Below are 27,291 nucleotides of genomic sequence, written 5' to 3'. Positions count from 1 at the left end.
CACCCGGCCTAAGTCACACTTTCAAAATTCCTAAATCCACCCAAGGCACGGATAGCTCAGTGGCTTCTGCAGGGCCCTGGAGAAACTTCCCTCACCAGGTTCTGACCCTCTGGCTCATGTTGGGTAATCATCTTGTTTAGTCTGCATCTGCACCTTAGTACCAGGAAGTGCCTTAGGCAGAGGAACAAGAATTCGCTACTCACTGGAAAAACCAATGTCCCAGGTATTCTAGCTTACCTATCAGTCTTGTGTGACTTTGGCTAGCGTCAGTCAGTTCCCTTGAATGTCAATAACCCTGAATATTCTGGCAAATAGAACTTTAAGTCAAGTTATCCCTGGATCCTAGTGACAATCATCAGTCCTTAATACTAGATGATGGTTTGTTTGTTTATTAGTAAACCCTGACTGAGCACCTCCTGGGGGGCAGACCATGGTTGTGTCTGTCCCTGGTATCAACTTAGACAAATATTTCCATGTGATCCAGATATCTTAATCTATAGAGTGGATCTGAGAGCTGATGGCTTAGACCAGCTATTTGCTAAATTTCCTTCCCAGTATCTCAAAGGAGAATAGAGTAATGAAGGGAGGAGGTAATTCAGAGGGCCTGATTCAAGCAAGCAGGTTTGACTAAATTGTTGGATGGAGTCACCATCACTACAACATTCCTCTCTGAGTAAAGCTGGGGCAATCCCAAGACAAGCCTTACAACTGAGTAGGGGCCTCTGGGAGCTGACTCTTCCCTGAGTTGACCAGCTACCGGCCAGACCAAGGTCACATTGGCACTTTTTTACTGCCATGCACAGACCTTTCACTTTTTCACTATGAGGGCATTTTACCACTTTATCCTTTGAATAAACTACAAGTACATAAGACACTTCAGCCTCACGCAAGCTTGGAAGGTAGGATAACACAGTGGTGGGTAAAAGCATGTGCTCTGGAGACAAAGTCTGAGATCAAACCCAACCTCCAAGGAGTCTCTCTGAACCCATTTTGGTTCAGGGGGCTGCCTGAAAAAACAACAACAAAACAAAAAACCCAAACTCCCGCCTTTATGTCTCTGGGTCTCATGGACAAATAGGGTTAATAAGAGTCCTGCAACAAGGCTGGGCGTGGTGGCTCAAGCCTGTAATCCCAGCACTTTGGGAGGCCGAGGTGGGCAGATCACCTGAGGTCAGGACTAGCCTGGCCAACACGGTGAAACCTGTCACCACTAAAAATACAAAATTAGCCTGGCATAGTGGCACATGCCTGTAGTCCCAGCTACTGGGGAGGCTAAGGTGGGAGAATCACTTGAACTCGGGAGGTGGAGGTTGCAGTGAGCCAAGATGGCACCATTGCACTCCAGCCTGGGTGACAAGAGTGAAACTCCATCTCAAAAATAAATAAATAAAAAAAAATAAAAATAGAGTCCTGCAGCAGTGAGGATGCATTCAGATGAAAGCAACAGAAAACTCAGCTAATAATGTCAGTTAATAAAGACATTTAATTGTTTCATATTTCAAAAATGTCCGGAGGTCAGCAGCCAGTAAGCCCCCTAACGACATTATCTAAGACCCAGGGTCTCTTCATCCTGCTCCATCATCCTTGGCGTGCTGGCTTTTGGGGCCCTCTGTGTGATACTCCACTGATATTCTTGGCACATGGGAAACATCATCTGCTCTTGGATTTCCCAGATCAATCTGAGGATATTACTTCTTGGGGGTAGGTAGGGCCCTGTGGTGGTTTGGACTGTTATTCCCAATTCTTTGCTTCCTCCTTATTATTTAAGTGTACATCCATCCCCGTTGCTGTGTGACTTGCTTGTGCCAACAGAATGTCAGAGGACACGATGCAAGCAGATGCTTTAAATGTGCTTTTGTAGTTTGGCTTGGCCTCTTGCACTCCTGTGATCTGACAAGAGAAAGGCAAATTCCAGATATCCATTGCCCCTTCAGCTGTGACCCAGAATAGACACTGGACCAGGACTAAAGGAGTCCTACCAAGCCCTGTCAAGCCCAGCCTGATTAGACAAACCACAGACAACTCACAAACCCATAAGCATGAAAATAAATAGAGTGGCTTAAGCAATCTCCTGGGGACAGGTATAGGAGGACAGCAAGGGTCCTTGGGTTCTCAGAGTGTCCTCCGGCTCCTCCGGTTTATGAGTCAGTATGTACTTGGTCACATTCATCCTGGGGGCCTTTGGCTAAAGTCAACATTTAGAGTTTCTCGTGGATCTCTTGGCTGGATCTGATCTCATTGGTGCTTTCTGGCTGACTCAACCTCCCTGTGGCTCTCGGTAGCCCAGTGGGACCCCTGAATCTCTACCATGTCTCCCATTCAGCTCCTAACCAAGTTATGCAAACCACATGCCTCTGCTGCCAGGTCACCCTCTTCCTACCCCCCATGCCCCGTGGCAGGCCCATGGCTCTCAATTCAATACCCATCACTGGAAAAGGGCTGGTAACACAAAACAGACCCTGTCTCCCTGCCAGTGCATCCTGATTTGCCCACTTATCTACAATGGGCAAAATTTTGTAGCAGCTTCAGTGATCTCTTCTGTTTTCTGGATGTTTCTGAAGCCATTCCCCCAATTCCAAGGCATCTCCTTGACTCTCACCTCCCTGCCTTCATCTTGTTGAAACCCCAAGATGAGAAGTGGTAGGCTTCTCTTTTATTCTTTTCATATCTTATCTTTGGCTTCCTAGCTCTAATTGCCACTTCAAAAGACAAGGGTTCCCTTTGGAAACAATCTGTTGAGGTAGCTGTTATTATCCTCATTATGGACATATAGGAAATCAAAGATGAGAGATTAAATTACCTCCTCCTTTGGTAGAAACTTGATTCTAGATCTGGCTCTTGATTATGTTAAATGGGAGCTAAATGAATGCAGAAAACAATTTCTTTCTCATAGTCCAGTTTTCAAGTCCATTGTCTTGCTGCAAAATCCTATTTTGAATTTCAATAGATGCATATTATCATTTCCTTCTCTTTATATTTCTTCTGAAACAATCTTAATCTCCTCACAAGCAGTTTGCTGCCACAACCAAATAAGAAAGAGGTCATTTACTTGCTGAAGGCAAAAGAGAAGAGTATAAAAGGAAAAAACACATTAATAGTTTCTTCATACATTATCCATTCTAGCTCCCTGCTTCCACCTGACTTCCCTATTGCAAAGTCTGGAGAATCTTTATCTAGTCCTTTGAATGTGTGTATGCACACATGAGAATTCATGGCTGCATGAAAGAGTGTGTGTGCATGCATGTATTGATGAGAGTGTTGAGAAAAGGAACTCTTCATTTTCTTTTTTTTCTTTTCTTTTTTTTTTTTTGAGACAGAGTCTTGCTCTGTCGCCCAGGCTGGAGTGCAGTGAGCTCATTGCAACCTCTGCCTCCCGGGTTCAAGGGATTCTCATGCCTCAGTCTCCCAAGTAGCTGGGATTCCAGGCACGTGCCACAACACCCGGCTAATTTTTGTATTTTTAGTAGAGACGGGGTTTCACCATGTTGGCCAGGATGGTCTCGAACTCCTGACTGCAAGTGATCCACCCGCGTCAGCCTCCCAAAGTGCTGGGATTACAGGCGTGAGCCACTGCGCCTGGTCCATTTTTTCTTTCTTTTTTTTTTTTTAATGCCATAAGTCTTTGAAACTCTAAAGCCAAAAATTTGACCCATTTATTTATAATTGGTATTATACGTCATTCCTTTCTTTAGGTAATAAAGCCAGAACCATTGGTTTTTTTCATTAAGATAGGGAACCAGGTTACAAGGATTACCAAAAATATAAGATAATAGGCTGCTGTTTTTAAAACCTTACATCTCCAGGATCTAAGTCAGTGGCAATCAGGAGGGAAGAGAGGCATTTGGTGACCCAAACTGCTGCTGAGCTGTCCAGTGCTCTGGCTCTCCTTTGACTTCTTGGAACCATCACTTTGACAACAATAAACTCCCAATGCAGGAAAACAAAGCCAGGATTTTTTCTGAGTCTCAGCCACATGCTAAGCGATATGTGATGTACTTTTGTGTACATTATCTCATTTCTTCTTAAAGCAATCCTTCATAGTAGGTATTATCATTTTCACTTTTCACTTTTTTTTTTTTTTTTTTGAGACAGGGTCTCATTCTGTCACCCAGGCTAGAGCGCAGTGGAGCAATCACTGCAGCCTCAAATTCCTGGGCTCAAGTGATCCTCCCACCTCAGCCTCCTGAGTAGCTGGAACTGCAGGCGTGTGCTACCATGCCCAGATAATTTTTAAATTTTTTTGCAGAGATTGGGATCTCATTATGTTGCCCAGGCTGGTCTCAAACTCCTGGCCTCAAGCAATTCTCTTGCCTCCGCTTCCCCAAGCGTTGGGATTACAGGCATGAGCCACTGCACTTGGCCTCATTCTCATTTTTTAATGATGAGACAGGGTGCACAGGCTGAAAGAGGTAGAATAACTTCCCCAAAGCCCAACAGCTAAAACATGAAAGAGCCGGGATTCGGCCGCCCCGTCTGGGAAGTGGGCGCCTCTGCCCGGCCGCCCCGTCTGGGAGGTGAGAAGCCCCTCTGCCAGGCCGCCCCGTCTGGGAAGTGTACCCAACAGCTCTGAAGAGACAGCGACCATCGAGAACGGGCCATGATGACGATGGCGGTTTTGTCGAAAAGAAAAGGGGGAAATGTGGGGAAAAGAAAGAGAGATCAGATTGTTACTGTGTCTGCATAGAAAGAAGTAGACATAGGAGACACCATTTTGTTCTGTACTAAGAAAAATTCTTCTGCCTTGGGATGCTGTTAATCTATAACCTTACCCTCAACCCTGTGCTCTCTGAAACATGTGCTGTGTCAACTCAGGGTTAAATGGATTAAGGGCGGTGCAAGATGTGCTTTGTTAAACAGATGCTTGAAGGCAGCATGCTTAAGAGTCATCACCACTCCCTAATCTCAAATACCCAGGGACACAAACACTGCCGAGGGCCGCAGGGACTTCTGCCTAGGAAAACCAGAGACCTTTGTTCACGTGTTTATCTGCTGACCTTCTCTCCACTATTATCCTATGACCCTGCCACATTCCCCTCTCTGAGAAACACCCAAGAATGATCAATAAATACTAAAAAAAAAAAAAAAAAAAAAAAAAAAGAAAGAGCCGGGATTCAAACCCTGCTCCTTGGTACTGCTAACCTCACCGTCGTTTCTCTACATTGGGTGCCTCTTGAGCGATTGTGCTAGCACTACATGGAGAGGACTCTATAAAGATGACTACTTTCTTCCTTGTGGGAGTTTTTATTTTATTTTAATTTTTTGAGACAAGGTCTCGCTCCGTTGCCCAGGCTGGGTTGTAGTGACACGATCTTGGCTCACTGCAGCCTCAACCGCCCTGGACTCCCATCTTGACCTCCAGAGTAGCTGGAACTACAGGCGCATGCCACCACTCCCAGCATTCTCCTGCCTCAGCCTCCCGAGTAGCTGGGACTACAGGCGCCCGCCACCACACCCGGCTAATTTAGAGACGGGGTTTCACCGTGTTAGCCAGGATGGTCTCGATCTCCTGACCTCGTGATCCGCCCACCTCGGCTTCCCAAAGTGCTGGGATTACAGGCATGAGCCACCGCGCCCGGCCTGAAGTTTCTTAGCCACAGTGCTTTTAAACATTTTATAAAAAAGCAAAACAAATATTCCTTACTGCTGCGTCTATCTTCTGAAGATGACAGCAGCTGGCAGAGCTCGTCCACCTCAGCCTAGCTAGCATTTAAATATGGCTATAGGAGAGCGTCCCTTATTAGCGGGCTCCTCCCCCAGGGCTCTGTACTCTAGGCTGCTCCACACTCCTTTGCCCACCTTAGGCTAGTAAGGTCGAGGTGTACATGGACTGTTTCTTAGCCCTTTCCCTAGGGGGCCAGGGGAGACAAGGAATTGCTTGTCAACTGAGACATGTGAGGGGTGGCAGGGAAGGGCAGAAGTAGGAAAAGCAGCAGCACAGCAAGCAGCAGGCCACTTCCTGGGCACAGTTACTAAGGCAGGTGACCATGGTGAGGAGGATCCTCAGGACTGGGCTGGAGCTGCCTGCAGCCACCTGGGGACTCAGTCTGTGCCTTTTGGCCTCCCCTCCATCACCACAAACCCAGAAAGGGGCAACCTGCCCAGACTGCCAGTGGCCAAATGGGCACTCCATGGCATCTTAGCAACTCTCCTGCTCCAGGCCTCTGTGGGCAGCAAGAAAGCTAGAGCTACCTGGGATAAAACCGAGGAGGCAGCATGCAACTTCCTCTTATATTCCAGGGTATTAGATATGAGTTCTAAATTTCTTTTCAAATAATTGTCATTATGTTCAATTCTTTACCTTCTACTTTTAAACTTAACTTCCTCGTAAAGCAATCTTTTTTGATTACCTACTCCACCCTGACTCATTCTGATCTCCTGCTCCACCCTAACTCATTTTGATCACCTGCCACCTGCTCTGCCCTGACTCCCGCCAAAGCACTCATCCCGTCATTCTCTTTAAATTAGCCAGTCAGAATTAGTTTAGCCTGTGCTGTCTAACCCTAGCCAATAGGGGAACGAAACAGCAGCAGGGGCCACGTGCATTAGGGATAAGAACCCCTTCCCTTCCCTTGTCCAAGTGTGCGCTCACCATTGTTCCATCTGTAAGGGTGCACCCTTCTATATAGAAGTACCTAGCCTTGCTGAGAATTAAAAGGAAAATTTTATATTTGAGTGATATTCCTTTTGCGGCACCGAAACTTTATATATAACAATTTGGGGGCTTGTCTGGGATTACATTCCCCTCTGGGGGTGGTCTCTGGTTCTCTCTCTTGAGGAGGTGCCCCCGCCCTATTGTGGCGGCCTCAGGGGTGAAAAATCAAGACCTACCCAGTGCAAGGAATAACCCAAGCTCTCAGCAATGCAGGAAAAAAAAAAAGGGCCATCAACCTTTTGGGGTGATCAGACCCAACACCAGGCCGTGGGGGCTACGAAGTCCAGCAGAGTCAAAGGAATGAGAAAACACAAGTTAAGAGTGAAAGTGGGACCAGGGGGCCAACACTAGCATGGAGGTTGCGAAGGCCCGGAGCTCTGGAAGCCCACACTATTTACTGGTGATCAAACAAACAGGGGGTGAGGATGTGGGGGTTGAAAGGAAGCAGTGTATCAAGCTAATGAACTACAGATGTGATGGTTTAGCACTTTCTTTGAAACGTATGGCTACTTGAGATAATGGGAGTGCTAGAAGCAAGAAGCCAGCAAGTCTGGACACATTCCGAAGGCCACCAGGGGTTTTACCCTGAATGTAAAACTATTGAAGAAACAATTTATGTGCAAGGTGTATAAGGAAAGTAAAATATACTTTTAGTAAAAGGATTATAAGGAGGCATAAGAATGTGGATTTTTACCTACATTAAAAGGTTAAAAAAAATTTTTGTGGCCAGACATGGTGGCTAACGCCTGTAATCCTACCTAGCACCTTGGGAGGCCGAGGTGGGTGGATCACCTGAGATCAGGAGTTTGAGACCAGCCTGGCCAACCTGGTGAAACCCCGTCTCAACTAAAAATACGAAAATTAGCTGGGCGTTGTGGTGGGCACCTGTAATCCCAGCTACTCACTCTGGAGGCTGAGGCAGGAGAATCACTTGAACGTGGGAGGCAGAGGTTGCAGTGAGCCGAGATCGCACCGTTGCACTCCAGCCTGGGTGACAGAGTGGGACTCCATCTCAAAAAAGAAAAAAAAAATTTGTTTTGAAGGTTTAAGCAAGTTTTAAAATGTTAATTGTAATGGAAATTATGTGTGTAAACATATTGGCTAAGGTTAAAAGGGTATCACACAGTTTTTCTGTGAACTGAACATTAAAATAAAAACACAACGGGTTTTTCTTAAAGCACTAACCTGCTCTTTAACAAAAATTATAAAAAGTTAAAAACAGGCCAGGCTCGGTGGCTCATGCCTGTAATCCCAGCACTTTGGGAGGCTGAGGCAGGCAGATCATCTGAGGTCGGGAGTTCGAGACCAGCCTGACCAACATGGAGAAACCCCCCCATCTCTACTAAAAATGCAAAATTAGCTGGGTGTGGTGGTGCATGCCTGTAATCCCAGCTACTTGGGAGGCTGAGACAGGAGAATTCCTTGAACCCGGGAGGCAGAGATTGCAGTGAGCCAAGATTGCACCATTGCACTCCAGCCTGGGCAACAAGAGCGAAACTCCTTCTCAAAAAGAAAAAAAAAACAGTCTATAAAAATCTTACCTTATGGGCCGGGCACGGTGGCTCACGCCTATAATCCCAGCACTTTGGGAAGCCGAGGTGGGTGGATCATGAGGTCAGGAGATAGAGACCATCCTGGCTAACAAGTAAAACCCCGTCTCTACTAAAAATACAAAAAATTAGCCAGGCGTGGTGATGGGCGCCTGTAGTCCCAGCTACTTGGGAGGCTGAGGCAGGAGAACTGCTTGAACCCGGGAGGCAGAGGTTGCAGTGAGCCAAGATCGCGCCACTGCACTCCAGCCTGGGCAACAGAGTGAGACTCCGTTTCAAAAAAAAAAATTAATAACACACTAATATAAAGGTGAAATTTAGCTTATCTGGTATAAACATCATACAAGAAGCACTGTCAAATATAAAATGGTGTTTGGCGTTCTTTGGTCTAAAAAACTAATAAAAATAAGTGCTAAAGGAAATTTCTCAGTAAGAAGGCACCAAGGACTATAAAGTCTGCTGCTGATGTCCCCACATTTAAAACAAAAGGTCAATATCTTAGAAATTATATGCTTGGTTTATCTTCCACTTTCCTTTCCCTCAAAACTAAAAATATTTTAGCACATGTACCACCCCTAAAATTTCTGGTAAACCAGCACTAGCCTGAAGATCATGTTGTCATCAGAGGGTGGAAAGAAGGAAAACTCGAGCCAGCCTGGGAAGGACCCTACCTTGTGCTGCCAACCACCGAGACTGCAGTTTGTACAGCGAAAAAGGGATGGATTCATCACACCCGAGTCAAGAAAGCACCACCCCCTCCAGAGTTGTGGGCCATAGTCCCAGGGGGAAACCCTACCAAATAAAAGCTAAGAAAAATTTAACTCTTTCATCTATTCTATTACTCTTTCTCCTTTCCTCGCTCTATTGCTGACCATCTAGTTATTAACATAACCAAGTCAATTTCGCCTCAAACTATTGCATTTAGTGCTTGCCTTGTTACATCCTGTAGGAACTTGCCAAGTCAAAGACAGCTCTCTACTTCTGAAAAGTACCTCTGTCCCTCCTGACTCTCCTCACACTGGGCATTAGTAAATTAGGACCACTGAATCCGGGGGGATTTCGATAAAGACCCCAATGTCAACCAGGATTCTTGACCCCCAATGTAGAGCTTTTATGCCGTAGTCAGTCCAACGTTCTGTGGATCACTAAAGAGCAAGTATGGACTGCCCCAACCAGTTTTTGTAATTTCCTAAAACCATATATTCATTTTACTAGAGGATCACAGAAGTTAAAGACTTAAAAAACATTTTGGCAATTAACACAGGATACCAAGATGCAAATGCCTGGTTGGAATGGATCAAATATTCCGTCCACATTAAACAAAAGCAATTGTTATGCTTGTGCACACAGCAGGCCAGAGGCCCAGATTGTCCCCTTTCTGCTAAGGTGGTCCTCCAGTCGACCAGGTGTGGGCTGCATGGTAGCTCTTTTCCAGGATTCTACAGCCTGGAGTAATAACTCATGCCAAGCTCTCTCTCTGCTATATCCTGAAGTCCGGCACCCTGCGCGTCAGCCCCGGAGGGCCATCCAGCTTCTGTCTCCCAACGCTAAGTTCACTTCGTGTCTCTCCCAATAGGGAGGAAACTTAGCATTCCTTGGAGACCTGAAGGGATGCAGTGAGCTTAAGAATTTTCAAGAGCTTATCAATCAGTCAGCCCTTGTTCATCCCCGAGTGGATGTGTGGTGGTATTGTGGTGGATCTTTACTGGACACTGCCAAATAACTGGAATGGCACTTGTGCTTTATTCCAATTGGCTATCCCTTTCACCCTGGCATTTCATCAACGACAGGAAGGAAAAATAAGTATCATAAAGCAAGAGAAGCCCCTTATGGGTCTTTCGACTCTCACGTCTATTTAGACACAATTAAGAGTCCCATGGGGAATACCAGATCAATTTAAAGCCCAAAATCAAATTGCTGCAGGATTTAAGTCAATATTTTGGTGGGTAACAATTAATAAAAGTGTAGATTGGGTAAACTACGTCTATTACAACCAATAGTGATTTATTAACTACACTAGAGATGCTGTTAGAGGAATAGCTGAACAATTAGGGGCTACCAGCCAGACGGCTTAGGAAAATAGTGTCATGGGCGTCTGTGTGAAGAGACCACCAAACAGGCTTTGTGTGAGCAATAAAGCTGTTTATTTCACCCGGGTGCAGGCGGGCTGAGTCCGAAAAGAGAGTCAGCAAAGGGTGATGGGATTATCATTAGTTCTTATAGGTTTGGGATAGGCATACAAACTACATTCTTAAGGGCAGGGGAGAATATTACAAAGTACCTTCGTAAGGGTGGGGGAGAATATATTTATCAGTTAGGGTGGGACAGGAACAAATCACAATGGTGGAATGTCATCAGTTGAGGCTATTTTCACTTCTTCTGTGGATCTTTAATTGCTTCAGGCCATCTGGATGTATACCTGCAGGTCACAGGGGATATGATGGCTTAACTTGGGCTCAGAGGCCTGACATTCCTATCTTCTTATATTAATAAACAAAATAGTGGTGAAGTGTTGGGGCAGCGAAAATTTTTGGGGGTGGTATGGAGAGATACTGGGTGATGTTTCTCAGGGCTTCTTCCAGCGGGATTAGGGGCGGTGTGGGAGCCTAGAGTGGGAGATATTAAGCTGAAGGAAGATTTTGTGGTAAGGGGTGATATTGTGGGGTTGTTAGAAGGAGCATTTGTCGCCCGGTGCTGTGGCTCACGCCTATAATCCCAGCACTTTGGGAGGCTGAGGCGGGCGGATCACCTGAGGTCAGGAGTTCAAGACCAGCCTAGCTGACATGGTGAAACCCCGTCTCTGCAAAAAAAAAAAAAAAAAAAAACAAAAATTAGCCAGGCATGATGGCGGGTGCCTGTAATCCTAGCTACTCAGGAGGCTGAGGTGGGAGAATTGCTTGAACCCCAGGAGGTGGAGGTTGCAATGAGCTGAGATCACACCACTGCACTCCAGCCTGGGCGACAGAGCGAGACTCTGTCTCAAAAAAAAAAAAAAAAAAAAGAAAAGAAAAGACAGCTGGAAAAGAATGGTTATCATCTTTAGGAAAAAAAAAAAATGGCTGGCATGGTGGCTCACGCCTGTAATCCCAGAAGGAGCATTTGTCATATACAATGATTGGCGATGGCCTGGATACAGTTTTGGATGAATTGAGAGACTAAACGGAAGATACAAGGTCCAAATAAGAGAAGGAGAAAAACAGGTATTAAAGGACTAAGAATTGGGAGCACCCAGGACATCAAATTAGAGAGTGCCCAAGGGGGTTCAGAGTAATTACTTGCTTGGTTGGCGAGTTTTTGGCCTCTATCCTTGAGTTCTTTTATGTTGTCATACACCAGGCCAGACTGATTTAGGTAAAAACAACACTCTTCGTTAAGAAATATACAGAGTCCTCCTTTTTCAGCAGTAAGTCAAGGCCTCGGTGGTTTTGGAGGACAACTGCAGCTAAAGAGTCAACTTGGGCCTGGAGGACTGATAAAGTTTGTGATATGTGTGTGATGCTAGCAGAGAAGTCATTAGAGAGGCTACGGAAGGTCGTGACAGAGGTTGAAATGCCTGCTATTCCAGTACCGAGAGCAATAGTGGAGGCAGAAAGTCCTAAACCGACAAGCAAGGGAATTAGCGGAATAACTCTTTTTTGTCGTGTCGGTGTCATGAGGGGAACAGGAAGATGTTCAGTCCCATTTGCAAATTGATTTTGGGAGTAAGGAAAACTAGTGTGCATGTGCCTGTCCAATTAGCAGGTAGACACATGTAGGTAGAGGATCCACAGAGGAAGAAGAGACCTTGTGCGAAGCAAAACTGGAAATGCAAAGTAAAAAGATGAGAAGGAGTGCTGAAAGAGGTGTCTTGTACCCAGACTCCTAGGGATCCAGCTAGGGCGGCAGCCGTCAGAGGTTGTAATGGGGACTGATGGGGTAACTACGTAGAGGGGGAGGTTTGATTTTCATGGTGTATGAGAAAACTTTGAGTGTCTACGAGCAACCTTTCACTGTTATTTATGGGGCTGAGTATAAGCAAACAAGAAGAGGGCCTGGGAGGAGAGTCTGACGAGCAAGGGGAAGGTAGCCAAGGATGGAGTGAAATACAGGGTAAGTGTCTTCCTAAGCAATAATAACTGCTAATGTGTTTAAGTTTGCCAGTATTGATAGAGGGCTTATCTGTAATACAGAGCTGGGAGGCTCCAATTGTTTCAGTGATGTGTGTAGTTGGGCTTCGGAGATGAAGAGTAAAGGAACATCGAGAAGGTGAAAGGTTACCTAGGGGAATTCCAGTGGGTCTTTGCGGAGAGATACATAAAGGAGCAGCCACAGGAATAGTAGTTTGTGTTGTGAGGGGTCCAAATATGGGGGGAGTAGAGTTGATATAAGGAGAAAGGTTTTTTAAGTAAGTGCGGAGGAGGGCGGCAGCTTGCTGAAGTGAAATGTCTGGGGAAGTCTTGCTGGACCTGTCTAGAAAGTAAAGAAGTTCTTTAGGAAGGTAAAGGTGAGGGCTGTTAAAGGAAGTTTGGAGGTGTAGGAAGACAGGAGAGGTTGCCCAGTCTGTATGTAAGGCGGGGACAGCTGTGTAGGCGCAGGAAGAAAGGGAAATGCAAATTCAGCAATTGTTCGATAAGGAGGGATTCGAAACGGCTAGGAGAGAGTGAATGAGATTGATAGTGTGGTGGAGCTAGCTGGGGAGAGGTAGAGGGTGGCATAAGAATGGGAACAAGAATAGGAGTGAGTATAAAAGTAAAGAATAGGACTTCATCAGGGTGAAAGTATTGGAGTGTGCCCTGCCAGCAAATATTATTTATTTACTTTAAGAGGGAGTTAAGAGTGGCGGTCTGGGGATAGCACCAGGAGATACCAGCTGTGATGGCTTGGAGAAACAGTGTAAACCGGCAGTGTAAACAAGAGCAGGGCATTTATGAGTAGTTGAGAATGGTGAATAGGAGTATGACTAGACAGAAGATAGTAGGGATGACAAGTTTTTGGGGTGCAGTCCGAGTTGGGCTGGTGTCTGGAATAAGACTGGGGCCTAATAAAAAGGAGCATCCATACAGGAGCTCAAATGGGCTGTATCCTGCAGCATTCTGAGGACAGGCCCGAATTCTGAGAAGGGCAAGTGGCAAAAGTACTGTCCAGTCTTTTTAAGTTGGAGGCTGAGCTTGGTGAGGTGTGTCTTTAAAAGACTATTAGTCTGTTTTACTTTTTCTGAAGATTGAGGATGGTAAGGGGTATGAGGGTTCCACTGAATACCAAGAGCCTGAGAAACTGCTTGGGTGATTTGACTAATAAAGGCCAGTCTGTTATTGGACTGTATAGAGGTGGGAAGGCCAAAGCGAGGAATTATGTCTGACAGAAGGGAAGAAATGACCGCAGTGGCCTTCTCAGACCCTGTTGGAAAGGCCTCTACCCATCCAGTGAAAATGTCTACCCAGACCAAGAGGTATTTTAGTTTCCTGACTCGGGGCATGTGAGTAAAGTCAATTTGTCAGTCCTGGGCAGGGGCAAATCCCTGAGCTTGATGTGTAGGGAGGGGAGGGGGCCTGAACACTCCCTGAGGAGTAGTAGAATAGCAGATGGAACACTAAGAAGTGATTTCCTTGAGGATAGATTTCCACGATGGAAAGGAAATGAGAGGTTCTAAGAGGTGGGCTAGCAGCTTGTAACTTACATGGAAGAGGTTATGAAATGACAGCAGAATAGAATGGGCCTGTGAGGCTGTTAGGAGATATTTTCCTTGGTCCAAGAACCATTTGCCTTGTGTGGGAAGAGACTGATAGGTAGAAGTTTCAGCGGGAGAGTAGGTGGGAGTGACCCATGAGAATGAGAAAAATTGGCCGTGAGGGACAGAATTTGGAATGCTAGCTGCTTCTTTAGCTACCTTATCAGCAAAAGCATTGCCCTGAGCGATGGGATCTGACGCCTTTTGATGGCCCTTGGAGTAAATGACTCCAGCTTCCTTTGGAAGTAAAGCGGCCTTGAGAAGAGTTTTTATTAAAGAGGCATTAATGACAGAGGACCCTTGCGTAGTGAGGAAACCTCTTTTTGCCAATATAACAATATGGTGGTGCAGGATATGGAAGGCATATTTAGAGTTGTATAAATATTGACATGTAGTCCCTTTGTAAAAGTGAGGGCTCGAGTTAAGGCAATGAGTGCAGCTTGCCGAGAGGTAGTGGAGAGGGGCAGAGCAGTAGCCTCAATGATAGATGTGGAAGATACTATAGCATAGCCTGCCTTTGCTGGTGTGTGGCAATTAGGCCTGGTAGAACTACCATCAATAAACCAAGTGTGATCAGGGTGAGGAACAGGAAAGAAGGAAATACGGGGAAATGGGGTGAATGTCAGGTGGATCAGAGAGATACAGTCATGGGGGTCAGGTGTGGTATCAGGAATAATGTGGGAGGCTGGATTGAAGTCCTGGCCAGGAACAATGGTAACTGTGGGGGACTCAACAAAGAATGAGTACAGCTGAAGGAGCCAGGGAGCAGAAAGTATACGTGTTAGATGTGAGGAAGAAAATAGATTTATGAGAACTGTAGAGAGTGAGTTGAGCATAGTTTGTGATTTTGAGGGCCTGTAAAAGTATTAGGGCAGTGGCAGCCACTGCACGGAGACATGATGGCCAGCCTAAAACAGTGAGTCAAGTTGTTTGGACAAAAAGGCTACAGGGTGCGGTCCTGGTCCTTGTGTAAGAATTCTGACTGTACAGCCCTGCACTTCGGCTGTGTGTAATGAAAAGGGTCGGGATGAGTCAGGGAGAGCTAGTGTGGGAGCTGTGTTTTAAGGAATGGAAAGGGGAGAGGGGAAAGGATTTAGGATCTATGGGGTCAGCTAGGTTTATCTATAAGAGAATAATGGGTTGTGGAGGGAGGTATTGAGGATAGGAGAGTATATGGGTTTGGCACCACAGGGTGGATAGGCAAAACAATTTGGTCGATATGGCGCAGATCCTGAACTAACCTGTAAGGCTTGTCTGGTTTTTGGACAGGTAAAATGGGGGAATTGTAAGGAGAGTTTATAGGCTTTAAAAGGCCATGCTGTAACAGGTGAGTGATAACAGGATTTTATCCTTTTAAAGCATGCTGTGGGATGGGATACTGGCATTGAGCGGGGTAAGGGTGATTAGGTTTTAATGGGATAGTAATGGGCGTGGGATAGGTCACCAGGGAGGGAGTAGAGGTGTCCCATACCTGTGGATTAAGGTGAGGAGATAAAAGGGAAGGATGTGAAGGAGGCTTTGAACTGGGGAAAAGGGCGGCAACGAGGTGTGGCTGTGGCCTAGGATTAGTCAGGGAAGCAGATAATTTAGTTAAAATGTCTCGACCTAATAAGGGAGCTGGGCAGGTGGGGATAACTAAAAAGGAGTGCATAAAAGAATATTGTCCAAGTTGGCACCAGAGTGGGGGAGTTTTAAGAGGTTTAGAAGCCTGGCCATGAACATCCACAACAGTTACGGAGGCAAAGGAAATAGGCCTTTGAAAAGAAGGTAATGTGGAGTTGGTAGCCTCCATATTGATTAAGAAGGGTGACTTACCCTCCACTGTAAGAGTTACCCAAAGTGTCTGTGATGGCCCGGGAGGCTTCCAAGGTGATTGGACAGCATCAGTCTTCAGCCGCTAAGCTGAGAAGATCTGGGAAGGAGTCAGTCAGAGAGTCTTGGGCCAGAGATCCCAGAGCTCTGGGAGTGACTGCGAGGCGAGTGGAACGGTCTGATTTTCAGTGGGGTCCTGCACAGATGGGACACGGCTTAGGAGGAATCCCGGGCTGCGGGCATTTCTTGGCCCAGTGGCCAGATTTCTGGCACTTGAAGCAAGATCCTGATGAAGAAGGTCCTGTAGGAATGCTTGACCACTGCGGTTTAGGCATGTGCGGCTTAGGCATTTTGAAGTTCTCGTGTGCTGGAGGTGCAGCTGGGTTTTGTCTCACAGCAGAGGCAAGTAATTGTAACTTTTCTCTATTATTGTACACCTTGAAGTCAAGGTTAATTAAGTCCTGTTGTGGGGTGACGCGCGCCTGTAATCCCAGCTATTCAGGAGGCTGAGGCAGGAGAATAGCTTGAACCAGGGAGGCGGAGGTTGCAGTGAGCCGGGATCACGCTACTGCACTCCAGCCTGGGCGACAGAGTGAGACTCCATCTCAAAAAAAAAAAAAAAAAAAAAAATTTATTCTTTGTTCATTTCCTGACCCATGATAACTGAACCCCCTGTATTTTTCGCGTGGGTCCTGTCCACCTGATGGTAGTCAGGACTGTCCCTTACCGGGATTTTCCGAAAATTGATGAGCTCTCCTCCTTTCACGCATAACTTCAAGGCGATCATGTCGGGTGCACCACTTGCAGAGTTTATAGCTTGCAGTGAAGGCCAAGAATGAGTTCTTAGACAATTCCAGCTGAGTGGGGCCGGGGGAATGGGGGGGGCATTTCTTCTAAGAGAACCCGCCCCAGCATCCGTCTGCCAAGTATTTATTGAAAGGGCTTGTTAAACCACAAACATCCACTAGATGGCTTTTTTGAGGTCGGGTCGTGAGACACCTGCGGCCTCGTAAAAGCACGCAAACCGCATTCTCAGGAGGCTGTTTTCAGCGTTCCTTATCACACCACACACTCCACTCCCTGTCCTGTTTTCAGGGTCAAGGAGTTTCATTCTCACGCACAAATAACATACACACAGTGCCTCAGTATTTTTCCATGCCCCGACCTCAGATGCCACGTACATAAGCTTGAATATGTTGTTGTGCACCCCCCACACTCAAGTGTCCCCACCCCTTTAAATATGTCGTGTGGGGCTAGTTCTCCCATTGCCCATGAAAGATAACTCAGGCAGGCCACAGAGCATACCTGCTCAATCCTTGGAACCAAAAAAAAAATCCTCCAAGCATCATTCTGAATTATGTTTTTTCTCTCGGCCAGCTCTGACTGAGTGGTTTGACATGGGAAGCTGCCAGTGTGAAACTGGCAGAGTGGCTGGCTTCCTCAAGAATTTCTTTCTTGCCTTCCTGTGTCTGACTCTCCACCCTCTCCCTCACAGCCAGAAGCAGAGGAGGTGAGGGGGACAAAATGCTTTACCTGACGGCCATACACTGGAAGTGGTTTTGGTTTCCTCTGGCTGTGGTGGATGTTCAAATTGACTTTTGCTCTTGTGCGATGTTTGTGGGTCTTTTATAAACTCCCAGTAGCTGAATATCTCTCACTTATACTCTGTAGCCCAAACTTTGAATTATATTATTTTATTTTTTAACTTTTACTTTAGGTTCAGGGGTACATGTGTAGGTTCCTTATATAGGTAAAGTGTGTGTCATGGGGCTTTGGTGTACAGGTAATTTAATCATCCAAGTAACAAGCATAGTACCTGATAGGTCCCACCTTGAATTTGTCTAGGTGTTAGATTGGCTGCAGTTCTCTACCACTTCCTGTTATCTGAGGCCTTTACAGTGTGCCTTGGTGGCTAGTCACTCTCACCAAAAGGTAGAGTTTAGGAGGGCATGGTGGCTCCCACCTGGAATCCCAGCTACTTGGGAGGCTGAGACAAAAGGATCACTTGAACCCAGGAGGTCGAGGCTGCAGTGAACCATCCATGTTCATGCCACTGCACTCTAGCCTGGGCAACAGAGAAAGATCCTGTCTCAAAACAAACAAAAAAACATGGCAAAACCCTGTCTCTACTAAAAATACAGAAATCAGCTGGTGGTGGCATGCACCTGTAATCACAGCTACTGGCTGAGGCATGAGAATGGCTTGAACCTAGGAGGTGGAGGTTGCATTGAGCCGAGATCATGCCACTGCACTCCAGGCTGAGCGATGGAGAGAGACTCTGTCTCAAAAAAAGAAAAAAGTTTGATAACACACTCAGCTGATGGGGTGGGGAAAGGAAACTGGTACTGTCACACATTGCCGACAGGAAGGAGGGTACACTGGTGCGGCTTCTACAGAAAGCATTTTTAAAATATCTACCCAAATCAAGTATTTACGTATTCTTTGACCTAGCAATTCTACTTCAAAGAACATACATTTACACTAGACATTTTTTTTTTTTTGAGATGGAGTCTTGCTCTAGAGCGCGGTGGCACAATCTCAGCTCACTACAACCTCCGCCTCTGCCTCCCAGGTTCAAGCAGTCTTCCTGCCTCAGTCAGCCTCCTGAGTAGCTGGGATTACAGGTGCGCACCACCACGCACAGCTAATTTTTGTATTTTTTGTAGACAGGGTTTTACCATGTTAGCCCGGCAAGTCTTAAACTCCTGACCTCAAGTGATCCACCTGCCTTGGCCTCCCAAAGTGCTGGGATTATAGGTGTGAACCACCACGCCTGGCCTACACTGGACATTTTTGAGAGTCAAGGGAGCACTATAACAAACAAGGGGTCGGGTGCGGTGGCTCACTCCTATAATCTCAGCACTTTGGGAGGCCAAGGTAGGTGGATCACTTGAGCCCAAGAATTTGAGACTACTCTGGGCAACATATTGAGAGACCTCATCTCCATTAAATTAAATTAAAAAAAAAAAAAAAGAGGCCAGGCGTGTAATTAAAAAAAAAAAAAAAGAGGCCAGGCGTGGTGGCTCACGCCTGTAATCTCAGCACTTTGGGAGGCCAAGTCAGAAGGATCATGAGGTCAGGAGTTCGAGACCAGCCTGGCCAATATGGTGAAACCCCATCTCTACTAAAAATACAAAAATTAGCCAGGCATGGTGGTGTGCGCCTGTAGTCCAAGTTACTTGGGAGGCTGAGGCAGAAGAAAAACTTAAACCTGTGAGGTGAAGGTTGCAGTGAGCCAAGATTGGGCCACTGCACTCTAGCCTGGGCAACAAAACAAGACTCCGACTCCGAAAAAAAAAAAGAAGGAAGCACCTCTCTGTTTGATTTCAAGGTATTAAGTGAGGAAAAGCAAGGAAAAGAGTAGTGATCATGTAGTTATATGTATGTATACATTTATACATATACACTTATATATATTAATACATGCTTATATATATAGACTCTATCTCTGCAAGTGTAGCAGATGTAGGTTGGTGGGAGGCTGACACGTGTACAATTTTGGTGACCTGTTTTAAGAGAAAGAATACCAAAAGTATCCCAGCACTTTGGGAGGCCGAGGTGGGCAGATCACCTGAAGTCAGGAGTTTGAGACCAGCCTGGCCAACATGGCCAAACCCCATCTCTACTAAAAAAAAATATAAAAATTAGCCAGGCACGGTGGTGAGTGCCTATAATCCCAGTTACTCAGGAGGCTGAGGCAGGAGAATCGCTTGAACCCGGGAGGCGGAGGTTGCAGTGAGCTGAGATCACACCACTGCACTCCAGCCGGGGCAACAGAATGAGACTCCGTCTCAAAAAAAAAAAAAAAAACCAAAAGTATAAATACAAAATTAGGTACAGACCAGCCTGGCCAACATGGCAAAACACTGTCTCTACTAAAAAAATTCAAAAACTAGCCAGGCATAGTGGCAAATGCCGGTAAATCCCAGCTACTTGGGAGGCTGAGGCAGAGAATCATTTGAACCTGAGATACAGAGATTGCAGTGAGCCAAGATCTCGTCACTGCACTGCAGGCTTGGTGACAGTCTCACTATGTTGCCCAAGCTGGAGTGCAGTGGTGTGATCATGGCTCACTGCAGCCTTGACCTCCAGGTCAGATGATCCTCCTGCCTCAGCCTCCTGAATAGCTGGAAACACAGGTGCACGCTACCGTGGTTTTTTTTTTCTTTTTTTTCCCTTTTTTTTTTAAACTGGGGTTTCACTCTTGTTGCCCAGGTTGGAGTGCAATGGTGTGATCTCAGCTCACCAGAACCTCTGCCTCCTGTCAAGTGATTCTCCTGTCTCAGCCTCCTGAGTAGCTGGGACTAGAGGCATGTGCCACTACGTCAGGCTAATTTTGTATTTTTAGTAGAGACAGGGTTCACCATGTTGATCATGCTAGTCTCGAACTCCTGACCTAAGTTGATGTGCCCACCTCAGCCTCCCAAACTGCTGGGATTACAGGCATGAGCCACTGTGCCTGGCCATTTTTCTTTCTTTTTTGAGATTTCTTTTTTTTTTTTTTTTTTTGACAGAGTCTCTCCCTGTTGTCCAGGCTGGAGTGCAGTGGCACAATCTCGGCTCACTGCAAGCTCCGCCTCCCGGATTCACGCCATTCTCTTGCCTCAGCCTCCCAAGTAGCTGGGACTACAGGTGCCCGCCACCATGCCTGGCTAATTTTTTGTATTTTTAGTGGAAATGGGGTTTCACCATGTTAGCCGGGATGGTCTAGATCTCCTGACCTCGTGATCCACCCATCTCGGCCTCCCAAAGTGCTGGGGTTACAGGCGTGAGCCACTGCGCCCGGCCATGGATTTCTTTTTTTTGAGAGGAAGTCTTGCTTTGTCACCCAGGCTGGAGTGCAAGTGGCCCGATCTTGGCTCACTGCAAAATCTCCCAAGTTCAAGCAATTCTCCTGCCTCAGCCTCAAGAGTAACTGGGATTACAGGCATGCACCACCACACCCAGCTGATTTTTTGGTATTTTTAGTAGGGACGGGGTTTCATCATGTTGGTCAGGCTGGTCTCGAATTCCTAACCTCAAGTGATCTGCCCACCTTGGCATCCCAAAGTGCTGGGAATACAGGCATGAACCACTGCGCCCGGCCCTGGCTAATGTTTTTTTTTTTCCCTCTTGAGACAGAGTCTCATTCTGTCACACAGGCTGGAATGCAATGGTGCGATCTTGGCTCACTGCAACTTCCACCTGCTGGGTTCAAATAATTCCCCTGTCTCAGCCTCCCAAGTAGCTGGGATTACAGGTGCGAGCCACCATGCCCCGCTAATTTTTTTTGTATTTTTAATAGAGATGGGGTTTCACCATTTTGGTCATGCTGGTCTCGAACTCCTGACTTCACATGATCTGCCTGCCCTGGCCTCCCAAAGTGCTGGGATTACAGGCATGAGCCACTGCGCCCTGCCTGATAATTTTTAAATTATTTGTAGAGACAAGTCTCCCTATGTTGCCCAGGTTGGTCTCAAATGTCTGGGCTCAAGCAATCCTCCTACCTCAGCCTCTTAAGTGTTGAGATTACAGGCATGAGCTACCGCACCTGGCCAAAATCTAGATCTTATAATTGGGTTCAAGGTTTTTTTTCTTTCTTCTTCTTTTTTTTTTTTTGAGATGGAGTCTCACTCTGTCACCCAGGCTAGAGTGCAGTGGTGCGATCTCGGCTCACTGCAACCACCGCCTCCCAGGCTCAAGCGATTCTCCTGCCTCAGCCTCCTGCATAGCTGGGATTACAGGCACCCATGACCACACCCGACTAATTTTCGTGTTTTTAGTAGAGACGGGGTTTCACCATGTTGGCCAGGCTGGTCTTGAACTCCTGACCTCAAGTGATCTGGCTGCCTCAGCCTCCCAAAGTGCTGGGATTACAGGTGTGAGCCACTGCACCTGGCTCAAGTTTTCATTTCTCATATCCTGTTGATCTTACAACTCTTCTTCTTCTTCTGATACTCATTTTCTCTCATCAGTGTGGAAATTTATTATAGTTTATATGAAGTTTTCCTCTTCTGTCTCTTTCCTCCATGTTTGTTTTTACTTTTTTTTTTTTTCACATTTGTTGATTTTTATTTGCTATCTCTTTTTCTTTTTCTTCTTTTCTTTTTTTTTTGAGACGGAGTCTCACTCTGTCGCCCAGGCCGGAGTGCAGTGGCGCAATCTCGGCTCACTGCAAGCTCTGCCTCCTGGCTTCATGCCATTCTCCTGCCTCAGCCTCCCGAGTAGCTGGGACTACAGGCGCCCACCACCATGGCCGACTAATGTTTTTGTATTTTTAGTAGAGACGGGGTTTCACCGTGTTAGCCAGGATGGTCTCTATCTCCTGACCTTGTGATCCACCCGCCTCAGCCTCCCAAAGTGCTGGGATTACAGGCGTGAGCCACCGTGCCTGGCCTTCTTTTCTTTTCTTTCTTTCTTTTTTTTTTTTTTTTTTGACTGAATTTTGCTCTTGTTGCCCAGGCTGGGGTGCAATGGTGTGATCTTGGTTCACTGCAACTTCTGCCTCCTGGGTTCAAGCGATTCTCCTGCCTCAGCCTCCTGAGTAGCTGGGATTACAGGTGCCCGCCACCACGCCCAACTAACTTTTTGTATTTTTAGTAGAGACGGGGTTTCACCATGTTGGTCAGGGTGGTCTTGAACGCCTGACCTCAGGTTATCCACCCGCCTCGGCCTCCCAAGTTGCTGGGATTACAGGCGTGAGCCACTGCGCCCGGCCATGATCTCTTTTTCAATACAATTTACACCCTCATCCCCATTTTCAGTCTGATTATACAAGTGCTGTGTGGCAGAAAGGTCTGGAATAAATACATCAAAAAAAAAAAAGAGGCAAAGCTGTGAAACTAAGTTGCATGCAACAGGTTCTATGAGGATGGGGGAAGTGTCTGAGAAATAAAACAGAGTAAGACAATGTAGTTGGAAGGTTTTAGCTAAAGTTCTTTTCAGTCGTCTTTGTCTTTTGCTCCATGTTTCAGGATGCATGTGAACTCGATGTAATTGAAATTCCCCTTTTTGTCAATAGGCGCTTCTCTGTACAGCTCATCCACTTCCTCATCCGTAAACCGATCCCACATGGTTGTCAGCAGCTCTCTCAGGTAATCTTCCTGAATAATGCCTGTTGCTTCTTCATCAAAGCAAGCAAAAGCATTTCCAATGACATCTTCAGGATCTGTGCCATTTAACTTCTCACCAAATATGGTGAGGAACATGGTGAAATCGATGGGCCCTGGTGCCTCATTCATTATGGCATCAAGGTATGCATCGGTGGGATTCTTCCCTAGGGAAACAAGCATATCATGCAAATCTTCTTTGTTGATGAAACCATCTCTGTTCTGATCAATCATGTTGAAGGCCTCTTTGAACTCCTGAATCTGTGACTGGTCAAACATGGCAAACACATTGGATGTTGTGCGCTGAGGGCGCTTTTTGGTGGTCTTGGTCTTGCCTTTTTGCTCCACATGGTGGTTGTTTAATTCCAGCGCCAAACACCAGAAGTGGGGCTGCCCTGCGCCAGACGACGAGGGAAGGCGAAGAGCACAATGCTGTGTCGTTTTTTTTTTTTTTTTTTTTTTTTTGTGTGAGCAACATGGCTGTTTATTTCACCTGTGTGCAGGCGGGCTGAGTCCGAAAAGTGAGTCAGCGAAGGGAGATAGGGGTGGAGCCATTTTATAGGATTTGGGAAGGTAATGGAAAATTACAGTCAAAGGGGGTTGTTCTCTGGTGGGCAGGGGTGGATCTCACAAAGTACATTCTCAAGGGTGGGGAGAATTACAAAGAACCTTCTTAAGGGTGGGGGAGATTACAAAGTACATTGATCAGTTAGGGTGGGGCAGGAACAAATCACAATGGTGGAATGTCATCAGTTAAGGCTGTTTTTACTTCTTTTGTGGATCTTCAGTTACTTCAGGCCATCTGGATGTATACGTGCAAGTCACAGGGGATGCGATGGCCTGGCCTGGGCTCAGAGGCCTGACATTCCTGCCTTCTTATATTAATAAGACAAATAAAACAAAATAGTGTTGAAGTGTTGGAGCGGCGAAAATTTTCGGGGGGTGGTATGGAGAGAAAATGGGCGATGTTTCTCAGGGCTGCTTCAAGTGGGATTAGGGCTGCTTCAAGTGGGATTGGGGCAGCGTGGGAACCTAGAGTGGGAGAGATTAAGCTGAAGGGAGGTCTTGTGGTAAGGGGTGATATTGTGGGGATGTTAGAAGAAACATTTGTCGTATAGAATGATTGGTGATGGCCTGGATACGGTTTTGGATGAACTGAGAAGCTAAACAGAAGATACAAGGTCTGAATAAAAGGAGGAGAAAAATGGGTATTAAAGGACTAAGAATTGGGAGGACCCAGGACATCCAATTAGAGAGTGCCCAAGGGGGTTCAGTGTAATTACTTGCTTGGTTGGCAAGTTTTGGGCTCTATACTTGAGTTTTTTTATGTTTTCATACACCAGGCCAGACTGATTTAAGTAAAAACAACACTCCTCATTTAAGAATATGCAGAGTCCTCCTTTTTCAGCAGTAAGTAAGTCAAGGCCTCAGCGGGTTTGGAGGACAACTGCAGCTAAAGAGTCAACTTGGGCCTGGAGGACTGATAAAGTTTGTGATTTTGAGGGCCTCTAAAAGTATTAAAGCAGCAGCAGCCGCTGCACGCAGACATGAGGGCTAGGCTAAAACAGTAAGGTCAAGTTGTTTGAACAGAAAGGCTACAAGGTGTGGTCCTGGCTCTTGTGTAAGAATTCCGACCACGCTAACCATGCCTAGGAAGGAAAAGAATTGTTGTTTTGTAGAAGGTGCTGGGGTTTCAGAGATCAGTCGGACATAATTGGCAGGGAAAGCACGTGTGCTTTTATGAGAATTACGCCGAGATAGGTAACAGATGAGGAAGAAATTTGGGCTTGATTGAAGTAATGGGGGCTGTCTGTGAAGCTTTGCAGCAGTACAGCCCAGGTAATTTGCTGAGCCTAATGGGGTGTCAGGGTCAGTCTAAGTGAAAGCAAAGAGAGGCTGGGACGAGGGGTGCAGGGGAATAGTGAAAAAAGCATCTTTAAGATGGAGAACAGAATAGTGAGTTGTGGAGGAACGTATTGAGGACAAAAGAGTGTACGGGTTGGGCACCACAGGGTGGATAGGCAAAACAATTTGGTTGATAAGACGCAGATCCTGAACTAATCTGTAAGACTTATCCGGTTTTTGGACAGGTAAAATGGGGGAATTGTAAGGAGAGTTAATAGGTTTTAGAAGCCCATGCTGTAGCAGGCGAGTGATAACAGGCTTTAATCCTTTTAAAGCATGCTGTGGGATGGGATATTGGCGTTGAGCGGGGTAAGGGTGATGGAAGGAGTAGAGATGTCCCATACTTGTGGGTTAAGGTGGGGGGATATGAGAGGAAGACGCGAAGGAGGCTTTGGGTTGGGGAGAAGGGCGGCAATGAGATGCGGCTGTAGTCCAGGAATAGTCAGGGAAGCAGATAATTTGGTTAAAATATCTCGGCCTAATAAGGGAACTGGGCAGGTGGGAATAACTAAAAAAGAGTGCATAAAAGAGTGTTGTCCAAGTTGGCACCAGAATGGGGGAGTTTTAAGAGGTTTAGAAGCCTGGCTGTCAATACCCACAACAGTTATGGAGGCAAGGGAAACAGGCCCTTGAAAAGAAGGTAATGTGAAGTGGGTAGCCTCCGTATTGATTAAGAAGGGGACAGGCTTACCTTCCACTGTGAGAGTTACCGGAAGCTCGGCGTCCGTGATGGTCTACGGGGCTTCCGAGGCGATCGGGCAGCATCAGTCTTCAGCCGCTAAGCCAAGAAGGAGTCAGTCAGAGAGCCTTGGGCCAGAGTTCCAGGGGCTCTGGGAGTGGCTGCCAGGTGAGTTGAACAGTCCGATTTCCAGTGGGGTCCCGCACAGATGGGACACGGCTTAGGAGGAATCCTGGGCTGCATGCATTCCTTGGCCTGGTGGTCAGATTTCTGGCACTTGTAGCAAGCTCCTGGGGAAGGAGGTTCTGGAGGAACGCCTGGCTGCTGCGGTTCAGGCGTTTGGAAGTTCTTGTGTGCTGGAGATGTGGCTGGGGTTTGTCTCACAGTGGAGGCAAGGAATTGCAACTTTTTCTATTATTGTACACCTTGAAGGTGAGGTTAATTAAATTCTGTTGTGGGGTTTGAGGGCCGGAATTTAATTTTTGGAGTTTTATTTAATGTCGGGAGCAGATTGGGTAATAAAATGTATATTGAGAATAATATTGCCTTTTGACCTTTTAGGGTCTAGGGCTGTGAAGCGTCTCAGGGTTATATTTGATGAAAAAGAGCCTAAACGCTATCTGATTTGGGATAAAGAAAAAGGAGCATTAACCTTGACTATGCCTTTGGCTCCAGCCACCTTTTTAAGAGTAAATTGCTGGGCAGGTCGGGGAGGGCTAGTCACGGAATGAAACTGTAAGCCCGACCAGGTGTGAGGAGGGGAGGCAATAAAAAGATTACAGGGTGCAGGAGCAGAGGCTGAGGAAGAATTGGGACCTAGCTTGGGCTGGCGAGGAGGGGAGAGGTCAGATGGGTCTGTAGAAAAGGAAGATCAGAAAGACTCAGTGACACTTGGGGTTGGGACTGAGGGGACAGGCGGGAGGGAAAGAAGAAAGATTTGGGACGAGTTGCACTGGGCACAGAGACTAGGAAGGGACTGATGTGTAAAGGAATGCCTGGACTTCAGGCACCTCAGACCATTTGCCCATTTTACGACAAGAATTATTTAGATCTTGTAGGATGGAAAAATTGAAAGTGCCGTTTTCCAGCTATTTGGAACTACTGTCGAGCTTGTATTGGAGTCAAGCGGCATTGCAGAAGAAAGTAAGGCATTTAGGTTTTAGGTCAGGTGTGAGTTGAAGAGGTTTTAAGTTTTTGAGAACACAGGCTAAGGGAGAAGAAGGAGGAATGGAAGGTGGAAGCTTACCCATAGTGAAGGAGGCAAGCCCAGAGAAAAGAGTAGAGACACGGAGAAGGGGTGGGGGTTCTTGCCCTCCAGAAAAGCAGAGAAGGGGTTGGGGCATGGAAATAAGAGGTCAGGGTGCGGAAATAAGTGATTGGGGGGTTCTTGCCCCCTAGGAAAGTGGGACTTGCCGCTAAGGATGAAGGAGAAGGGGTTGAGGGGTACTCGCCCCTGCCCCAGGAAAGCGGGACTTGCCGCTGAGGGTGAAGGAGAAGGGGTTGAGGGGTACTTGCCCCTGCCCCAGGAAAGCGGGACTTGCCACTGAGGGTGAAGGAGAAGGGGTTGAGGGGTACTCGCCCCTGCCCCAGGAAAGCGGGACTTGCCACTGAGGATGAAGGAGAAGGGGTTGAGGGGTACTCGCCCCTGCCCCAGGAAAGCGGGACTTGCCACTGAGGGTGAAGGAGAAGGGGTTGAGGGGTACTTGCCCCTGCCCCAGGAAAGCGGGACTTGCCGCTAAGGGTGAAGGACCAAGGCAGGCGTCCCTGCGTGGTCTGACACCCTTGAAACGTGAGTGTATAATCAGAGAGGCGTCCCTGAAATGATTAAACACCAAGGGAAGGCTGCCTTCCCAGTCCATGACCGGCGCCGGAGTTTTGGGTTCACGGATAAAACATGT

At 46.7% G+C, this 27,291-nt stretch overlaps 1 protein-coding gene across 1 annotated transcript; it reads right to left on the bottom strand.

Moving 5' to 3' along the window:
* Positions 1 to 17,652: 17,652 nt before the first annotated feature.
* Positions 17,653 to 26,421, bottom strand: LOC117980785 (myosin regulatory light chain 12B-like). The gene is made up of 2 exons (XM_063605089.1): positions 26,404 to 26,421; positions 17,653 to 23,289 (listed from the first exon to the last, which is right to left on the bottom strand). The coding sequence occupies exons 1-2, from the start codon at positions 26,419 to 26,421 to the stop codon at positions 22,642 to 22,644; spliced, it is 666 nt and encodes a 221-aa protein (XP_063461159.1). The 3' UTR covers positions 17,653 to 22,641.
* Positions 26,422 to 27,291: the final 870 nt, after the last annotated feature.

This window comes from Pan paniscus, chromosome 5 (assembly GCF_029289425.2).
Source record: "Pan paniscus chromosome 5, NHGRI_mPanPan1-v2.0_pri, whole genome shotgun sequence".
NCBI classification, from domain to species: Eukaryota; Metazoa; Chordata; class Mammalia; order Primates; family Hominidae; genus Pan; species Pan paniscus.
The sequence above is the reverse complement of the archived record's forward strand: the minus strand, read 5'-3'. Positions and strand labels throughout refer to the sequence as shown.